Source organism: Phoenix dactylifera, chromosome 3 (assembly GCF_051530095.1).
Source record: "Phoenix dactylifera cultivar Ajwa chromosome 3, Ajwa_hap1_PhDact_Kaust_v1.1, whole genome shotgun sequence".
Taxonomy (NCBI): domain Eukaryota; kingdom Viridiplantae; phylum Streptophyta; class Magnoliopsida; order Arecales; family Arecaceae; genus Phoenix; species Phoenix dactylifera.
In genome coordinates, this window is record NC_143192.1 from 35,953,854 (window position 1) to 35,963,338 (window position 9,485).

The following is a 9,485-nucleotide window of genomic DNA, read 5'->3' on the forward strand; positions in this document are numbered from 1 at the left end:
GCCGTTCCTTATATTTTGACGATTCGCTTTCTACCTGGAACCCTTCTCTCTAGATTTCTGTTCGCCTCCCGTTAATCGACTTAATTCTCCTACGCTTCCGGGTTCTATTCAGCTACACTTGTGTCAGGCGGAAGAAAACGGTAACGCTAATACTAGTTGATTCAGTCTCTCTCTCTCTCTCTCTCTCTCTCTCTCTCTCTCTCTCTCTCTCTCTCTCTCTCACTCACTTCTCTCCTCTGGTCCTTATTTCGATGTATAGTTTGAATCCAGTTCTTAGTTATGGTCGATGGTGGGTTCATTTAGTTTCTTTTGCAATCGGGTATTTTCTGTCTGAAATGATTAAGCTGAATTGAATTAGTTTGGTGTGCAATAGGTTATGAATTGGATAATCGTCTGATCTAGGGCACGTTCTGAAGTCTCTTGTCTGTGTTTATTGATGGAATGATGTGATAGTTTTTGCTGCGTACTCTTGTGATCAATTTAGGTTCTAATCTGGGATTATGACTAAAGAAGAAGCTTTAGTTGAAAGAGATGGCATGCAAATTGATGGAGGCGATCCAGAGAGCCGACAAGTTAGGGCAGGCCCTGCAGGGTTTAATGCTGATTATCTCAAAATTTACTATGGTAATAGGTTGATTTTTTTTTTGCTTATTTCCTACTGCATAATGTTTATTGCTGCTTCTGAAATTCAGAACTTGCTGAAATTCTAACAATCAAATTATTACTCCAGCTCCGCTTGATTAATGCCATCCAAGGGATTTCATGGAATGATGTTATATTTTTTGGCAATGTAGTACCAATTTAGGGACATGAACTGAGGTTCTTTTCTCATAGAATCACCGAGAATGGCAAGGTTTACCTCTTGGTTACTTTATTTAAAATTCAATTTGCTAATCTCTGATGGAAAATCAATAATTGATTGATTCAGCTTAAATGCATCTCCAGCGACACACTTGTTTGTCACATCAATATTTCCTTTGAATTCTGTTTTTCTTCCTGATCCTCAGGGCTGGAGTTGCTTGTGTTTGGTAAAAGAGAAATAAAAGAAGAAAGATCTTCTTAGCAATTATCTATTCTCCTATAGGGTTCACAATTTAGATGTAGGCCCTTTTCTTCCCAAGCGGTCTCTTTTTAGTTAATTGTTTGTTTTCTGGGTATCGAAGCTGCATGGACATGCTGACATGGGTCTATCTATATTTCCATCAAAACCATAAATGCCCTTGCATAGCTGTTACTAAATACTTTTTCCTCAACACATTGTCTTATGATGCTTAAATTTTTCTGAATGCTAATTGTGAGGTTGCTGTTACGGCAGGAAAGCTATTTCCATGTGCTGATATATATAAGTGGCTGTCCTATGGAAATGGTAAATGACATTTGATTCATGAACATGTTACATTCATTTCTTATTAACTTGTTTTTTTTTAAAATTATTATTGTTTACATATGTTCGGCTCGTTTCTGCAGATGGAAAGCATCCAGCATGCGACCACTCATATTTTGGTCGAAGAGAGTTTTCGTTCACTCTAGAAAATGACATATATGTGCGCTTTCAATCATTCAATAATGCAAATGAAATGGAGAATGCTATCAAAGAGAAGTGCCCCTTCAAAATAGATTTTGGGCCTGTCTATAGTGTAGATGTACAATAACAAGCCCTTTTAAGTTGTGCAAGTGGTTCTAAACTTGCTTTCAATATGTTTCCCTTTAATTATTCTCCTTTTGCCCTATTTATTGTGTTTTTTCCAGCCTGCAAAAAGGCATGCATATGCACAGGCAGGGAATAATGTTTTTACACCTGTAGAAAGGGAGCTTATTTTTGACATTGTAAGATCATAAGTATTTGGTTATTATGGAGCATTATCAATATTTTCTAACATCATAAAATAGCTGTATCGCTCAGCTGATTTGCTGCCATATGCTTGACAGGATATGTCGGATTACGATGATGTGCGATACTGCTGCTCTGGGGCTGATGTCTGCTTGGACTGCTGGCCCTTAATGACCATTGCTATCAAGGTTTTGGATAGTGCACTTAGAGGTTGGTTATTGCAAGTTTTATGTCACATATTGTTCTGAAAGTTAATATCAAAACATCAAAGCTTAATCGAATATATTGTTCCAAAGCCATGCCTTCATACATGCAAATATATATGACTTCTATAAAACATGAAACTGCAGATGATTTTGGTTTCAACCACATATTATGGGTATATAGTGGACGTCGAGGTGTCCATTGTTGGGTATGTGATGCAAGGGCAAGAAGGTAAAGTCGAAAACAATTTTGCATTGTATTCTTGTTAACTAAAACCGCCATCTGTAATGAAATTATAATTCAATTTATCGTCCCTCTCCAGGCTCAGCAATGAACAGAGGGCATCAATTGCTGACTATTTCCGAGTTTACAAGGTTACACTACTTTTCAGAATTGGTTTATATTAGAAATTTTTTAGCAAATAATGCAATGTAAGTTATTGTTGTTGCTTCTGATTTAGGGTGGTGAAAATAATTTGAAGAAAGTAACTTTAACAGGACCAGTTCTTCATCCTTTTCTTGCGTATGTCTTGATTCAATTCTTTTGCATACTCATATATCTTTTCTTTTGACATTTATTTCCAGTATTTTTTTCTCAGTCGAAGTTTATTTTTTCTGCAGAAGAACCTACACAGATGTTCTAAGGGGCTTTTTTGAAGAGAAATTGCTTTGCAGCCAAAAACTACTAGAATCTGAAGAGAGATGTCAGAAGATTCTTGAACTTATACCTGACGAATGTGAGCAGATACTTATTGTTTGAGATGGCATTTTCTACCTAATCATGATGGTCTTACTTCCTTTCCTGGGAAATCGTTTTCCCCTGCTCTGAGAATATTGTCTTTTCAGCTATTGCTGCTGAGATTCTTGACAGGTGGCAAGGAAATCGAAGGTCCTCCATTTCTAAAGAAGATGTTAATAAAGCTCGATGGGAGCAATTAAAACACATTTTGCAGTCAGGAAAGCAAAAGGTCTGATTCTTTTTTATCTATTTTGCTTATTCCTAATTTATACATAGTGCAGGCTTTATCTTATTTATTTGTTTTATAACTTTTGATGGAATTTGGAGAAACTGGTTGATAAAGAGCATGAAAGACGGGATGCATCATATGAACTATGTTCAAAGATGTGTTTTCATAACGACAAGTGTACAAACTACTTACTGGGAGACTATGGGGCTTCCTTCAATAGGCTTTTTCCATTTATGCCCTTATCTTTAACGTTTGTTATAAATAATTAATATCCTATAATAGACTCTTGTTAATTTTAGGTAATACAATGTTTACTAATGAGAATTAGTGCAAAATAAGTTTAGGAGGAATAAGATACAAATACTATCAAGCCTGTGCTTCCATGCTTAGGAAAGGCTGACTTTTAGTTTCATTTTGTGTTGCACCATTTTTTTTCAGTTTCCTTTTCTTCTCTTCCTTTCTTTCTTCCTTTCCTCTTCTTTTCTTTTCTTTTCCTCTTTATTTTCCTTCTGTGCTTGTGAAAGATTGCTAGGCTTTGCGTAAACTCCTTGACAAGAAAAACAAAAATACAGGGAATGCAGTTAATGAGTATATGGAAAGTCTAGAAGTCAATTATGTAGCTTCAATTGAGGCAAAAGAGGTTCTTAATGAAGTGTTTTTGCTTTATTGGATCTGTCTTGTTGCAAGAGTTATGAGGATCTTTCCAACAGCACTAAAGCAATGAATCTAAGTAAAGATGTGACTCTGATGTATCTATCTGTTTGTTTTGAATACACCTGAGAGAAAATTCTATATGATGTTTTGGAACCTGCTTTATCATATGGATCAGGTAGCTGCATTGTGAAGAGAGTTCTTAAATTTTAGAGAACATTATAAAGATGAGGATGCTTAGGTACTCTGCAATAAGCTTACAAGGCATAAAGTTAGGGCTGCATACATTGTTGTATGGCTAAAAGTGGCATGTAAATAAAATGGAGGAATTGTTGGAGATTGTTTGGATCTATAATACTTGTTGAAGGTTGAATATGTGGCAAGAAATATAAAAGAAGACTTTTCAAAAGAAATGAGATATAATTCTGATGCACCATCAGGTTTCATAACAATGGATTCCTATAACATCATAGGGATAAGGTTTCTTATGTATGTTTTATCAAAATAACTCATTCTCAAATCATCCATTTTTACCATATTCCAGGCACAAGGGCTTCGTAGGTGTGTAGAAGAGATTATTTTCTCTTATACCTACCCTAGACTTGACATGGAGGTACATAAAATGCTCTTTTCTTGCATATATGTGGTTTCTTGGTACATTCTCAACTCTTATTTTCTTTTCTTATATGACATTTCATTCGAATGTCAGGTCTCGAAACACATGAATCATTTGCTGAAGGCGCCCTTTTGCGTCCACCCAAAAACAGGTTAACATGAATATTATGGAATTAAGAATGGCAATTTTGTGATCTCATATATCTTGAGTGTTTTTTTTGGTTATTTTAGTTTTTCTATATCATTACATGGCGTTCATTTAGGACTCTTCCTGATGCTATATGGTATGTTTGACAATTTATGATCTCAATGTTCTAGGCCGTGTCTGTGTTCCCATTGATCCTGACAATTGTGATGACTTTGATCCTACAACCGTCCCAACCCTTTCTGAGGTAATTTTTAGGAAGCTTTGTAAACTGGACACATTATTGTATGGATATGATCTTGATTTTCTTGAATTTGGTATTCTAATAATAGTTTTTGTTTGCGGAAGAAGCATTCTATTGTTTTTGTGGGGTAATATACACTGGCCTTTCATTCTAGTTCAAAGTTTTGATGTGTTTTCCTTGTTTCAGTTGTCTTTAGTACCTGATGTCAACAAACCAGTTTTTGTATGTCTAGCTCTCTGTATCTCTTGAGCAGACTGGCATAATCTTTGTTGATCAAGTTTTTTAGATGCAACTTGTAGTTTCTTCTGCTACATTTTCAAATTAAGTATTGCTGGTGGATGTCGCCTAAAAATCTTGACAAATGACTGTATCTATCCAGGCATATATTGGTTTTTACCTATATAGAAACATTTCTAAAGTATCTATATGTTTTGAAAAGAAATGTCTCTTCTCCAGATAATTTTTTTTCCTTCTTAAGGTTTAACTGACATAAATTGATGAGAACTGCACACAAATTCGCTGTCCATATTTACATAAATATAGAGAATTATTTAGCAATGAATTTTATGGTATGATTTTATCGGATTACTTAAAATTGCTTATATCTAGTAGAAATATCAAGTAGCTGCTCTTTAGTCTTGCTCCTTATCCTTTCAATTCCAGATTTTGTCATGATTTATTATTTACAATTAAAACAAGAGAAGTAAGATCTTATGCAAAGAGCGAGGGAGGGGGAGAGAGAGAGAGAGAGGCAATCAGATTCAGCTCTTTCAGTTGGCCAAACCATCATAGTATCCTGTTGTACAAAAGAGCTGGTGCTTATTTTACTTTATTTGGTGATGGTGAATTTCTAAATATACAGAAGATTCATGTTTCTTTCTTTCTTTCTTTCTTTCTTTTTTGAAAAAACAAGAGGAAGGGGAAGATAAGATCCATATAATTTATTAAAGAATGAAGAATATGGTACGGACTAAAAACTCCTTCAAAGAAGCAGAACCAACATCAACCGATGCCGAACAGGTTCTCCACTCTTTTACAACTCCATATTCTTTGAGCTGCAACAAACTCTCCATTCATTAAGAAGATTACGTAATTGATCAGACAAAAACTCTGTAGGATTCCATTTCTTCAGAAAGATTTGAGTGTTGCTTTCCTGTCAAAATGCCCAAAAATAGGCAAGCACAAGCTGATCCGAACCTGCTCTCATGTTTGGTGGTGCTCCACTTTCCTCCATTCTGTCCATAAAGATATCAGAGAGGGAGGTCGACCTTTCATACCCAGCTTCTCCTTGACCCTCTTCCAAATTCTCCTAGCAAAGCTGCAGTTCAAGAAAAGACAGCCTACAAATTCTTGTGGGTGGTTACACAGGACACACCCCCTGGAACATTCCACCCATTCTTTGCCATATTATTCTTAGTATGAATTTTTCTCTTTGATTGCCAACCAAGAGAATATTTTAAATTTTTCAGGAGCAGCTGCTTTCCAAGGAGTTAAATAGTAGGACACTTAATACTACCTTGGTTCAAGAATTTATATAGCGAATTAACAGAGAGATCCTTTGAAGCTTCAAGTTTCCAATAGGGTCTATCGCAGCCCCCATCCTATGAGATGACTAAGGATTTCCATCAGACCATTGCTGCTACTGCTTTACGATGAAAGGTCTTCTGAAGGGGGCATTTCCATTTACCATCTCTTCTACTCGAGCAATCTGCCAGTGCTAGATTTTTGGTTGACACCTTATATAGATCCAGAAATTAAGAGCACAAGGGAATATTATCAACAGAAAGCTCTTCCCGGAATCTGATTGCTTTACCATCTCATTCGGAGACCAAATTTCTTTCTCCTATAGTAGCATTTCTTGATAAGTTTCCTCCACAGATAACTGTTGCAAACAAAATATCTCCATGCCCATTTGCTCAATATGCGCTGATTCAACTTCTCTAAATTCTTTGCTGATAAACCCCTATCTTGTTTTGATTTATGGGCAGCATTCGGAGCTGATAGACAAGAGAAACCAGATGCAGAGTTGGACCCTTTCCATAAGAAGGCTCTGTGAATATATCTTCTTTAGCACCAATTAGGAATCAGAAACAATTAGATACAGTAAATGGGGAGATTCGGGAGCATTGCATTCAGCTGTTGTAGCATGCACATTTGTTTGTTGCTGTAGCAAGTTCTGACTAATCAAGGAGCTATTTGTTATCTTGATGGAAAGATATGTAGTGCTACTTGGTCACAGTTATTGTACATTTGCAAGGGATGCTCGTAATTTTGAAGCACAAGATTGTGACAAGTTCAGACGCTAAGTTTATATCAAAACAGAGGTTAAGTTATAGGCTCTCAAGATTGTTTTTTCTGTCTGAGACAATCTTGCACAAGAGGATCTCCAAAATAATTATGACTCATTGATTTTTTGACATGTTAATAAAGGGGAAAGGAAAGTCAGTTAGGAGCTGCAGGTGCCTTAGGATAGATTTAAGTTGTTTTTTAAGATTGTAATTTTTTCGGCAGCGCCCTGTAGAAACTCTCTCTTGAATATGGTCAGCATTACATTTCACCTTGTTGCATAAACTAAATTGCATGTTATTAGTCTGACATCTTTTTTTTTTTTTAATGCGGTTCACACTTAATCTTTTTATGTAATTTGCTCATAAGAAGTATCACTTATTATGTTGCAGCTTTTTGAAGAACTTAACATGAGTGGAATGCGAGCAGAGTCTGAGAACGGTATGTAAGCAGAAAACTTGTATATTTCGTTTGTTCTGCATACTTTATTATGTTCACAGAATGATAAAGATTGAGCTTCTGTAAACTTTTAATCGGGAATTGTAAGAATTTCAGATTGCATTCTACGAGCTATTTTCTACATTACAGATCATGTAGTGTAGATTGACAGTACTCTCTTTTAGAATACTATGTAGGGATTGGTGTTTGTCTTTATTATGATTGTATTTTGAAGCATGCTTTTTGTCTGTTGTGCATAACAGAATGGGAAAGAACTTCTCTTGGCAAGTCAATTAGATTTTTCAGATCATCCTTTCTGCACCCACTGTTAAAATCTTGCAAGGTATGATCTGCTAGTTTTGTTCTTTTGCTCACTTTTGACATTTAAATCTTTAGATTTTGGCAATAAGTCTAAATCATAAGGTTGTTAACAAAGATGATTGTGGAGTTAGATACTCAGTGATAACTATGATTCAGTTTTATAAAAAATTTAACAAAAATTTGTATTCAATAGGCACCAAATTAACTACTTGGCAACGTGGCATCTGCTAATTAATCATCAGCAGGCTACCTTTTTCTTCCACTTTTTTTCTTGCTTACTTTTTTCAATGACCAATTAATGAAAGAAATTGCACCCAATTAATTTGGGATAATCAAAAGATCATGGACCACAGCTAAGCTATTAAATGGAAAACCAGTAAAGGTTATTTCAGAAGAAAGTTACAAATGACTCCATAAGCTTCCTACACATGTTGTAAAATGTTGCAAGTTGGAGCATATGGTTCTGTATTTTGCTCTCTCAAACTAATTTTATTTTTTTTGCTCCTCTTAGTAAATTTTACATCTACCAAACAGTACTCCAAACAGAGGCAAATATGGAGATGGAAAATCTTGATAGAAATTGCTCTGTTTCTACCGCTGCTTCTGCTGTAAGTTGCTGTCTATGTTACGAAGACACCTACTGAAGCTGTCATTGTTAGTGCAGGAGGAGATGGAAAGCTCATACAGTGCAAAGCTCCAACAATCGAGAAATTCCCTGAGCTGGTAGAACGCGTATGAGCTTCATAAATCATATAACGAATGCACAAAAGAAGTGGAATGGTGGAAAAGTATTTCCTTGCATCATCAGGAGACCGGTGGCGGGGCAAAAAAAAAAAGGAAGGATTCTGAACAAATTAGCTTGTACTTTCTACTTAGTAAATCAAATCATGAATTTGGTGTTTGTTATTTTCCAGCTGCCTTAGTTTCATGCTCCCCTAGTTCCTTCGGCCATCTGCATCTGTTTATTTTAGCTGCTACTGGAACATTGAACACTGAGCATACTAAGCCTTGTGGTACACTGTTATCACTTTGCCCTCCCATAGGATTGGTGAGGTCATAGCTGATGACCTTTGTTTCCTTGTAACGTTGTTACGTTAAAGACAAGCAGTGTATCAACTCTGGTGGCAATGCACAATGGAGAGGGATGATACGGACCTGTTAAATGATTTCCAACCAACCTTGTTTAATTTGCGCAGGCCTTGATCTCGGCTCAATCTATCTTACATCACTAATGGAACCGATCCTCCTTATTCTTCGACTTTCTAGTGTGTAGGTATGATTTTGTATTTCAACAGTATTAGTAAAAGTTTGATGTAAATACATGTCAAGTTAAATATCATTTCAAGGAATAATAAATATGTTTATTGTGTATCAAATAATTTCTAATTTTAGGACAGTAGGAATTCTAAATACATTTTAAAATTTTTTTTTTTTTGGTACACTAGCGGCTCACACCAGACAGGTGTGGATACATCTAACAATATCAAAAAATAAAATACTGCGTAAAGGTGTAGGCACAGCCTTCTGGTCTATCTAGTAGAAACCTCCAAAGTAATGAGCTGCGAAGAAAGCAATTTAGTCTGCAGCATTGTTCGCCTTTCGATATACGTACGTGGTCTGGTAAGAGTCAGTCTTCTCCAGTGTCCTGCGATGGTAAGAGTCAGTCTTCTCCAGTGCCCTGCGAATATTGTAGAGCAACAGCCGATCCTTAACCGAGCATCTTCGTCTCCGGATCCATCCAGTCACCATGGTCGAATCCTCCTCGAGGAGGAGGCGACCCGCA

The 9,485-nt window shown here is 36.2% G+C and overlaps 1 protein-coding gene across 1 annotated transcript; it reads left to right on the forward strand.

Annotated features, from left to right (window-relative positions):
- On the forward strand, window positions 1-8,858 carry POLA3 (DNA primase POLA3). Its single transcript, XM_039123620.3, has 17 exons — window positions 1-140; window positions 485-624; window positions 1,316-1,366; window positions 1,468-1,643; window positions 1,750-1,827; window positions 1,930-2,041; window positions 2,182-2,266; window positions 2,358-2,409; window positions 2,496-2,557; window positions 2,656-2,771; window positions 2,881-3,002; window positions 4,198-4,266; window positions 4,363-4,420; window positions 4,587-4,660; window positions 7,336-7,384; window positions 7,645-7,724; window positions 8,367-8,858. Exons 2-17 carry the CDS (start codon window positions 501-503, stop codon window positions 8,427-8,429), a joined length of 1,371 nt encoding a protein of 456 aa, XP_038979548.3. The 5' UTR covers window positions 1-140; window positions 485-500; the 3' UTR covers window positions 8,430-8,858.
- The last annotated feature ends 627 nt before the right edge of the window (window positions 8,859-9,485 follow it).

What these genes read in the sequence shown, in the direction of transcription:
- POLA3 (XM_039123620.3), top strand. Translation starts at nt 501, where the DNA reads ATGACTAAAGAAGAAGCTTTAGTTGAAAGAGATGGCATGCAAATTGAT. An exon ending in GGCCTGTCTATAGTGTAGAT is followed by an intron (nt 1,644 to 1,749) that starts GTACAATAACAA and finishes TGTTTTTTCCAG; the next exon opens with CCTGCAAAAAGGCATGCATA. An exon ending in TGTGATGCAAGGGCAAGAAG is followed by an intron (nt 2,267 to 2,357) that starts GTAAAGTCGAAA and finishes GTCCCTCTCCAG; the next exon opens with GCTCAGCAATGAACAGAGGG.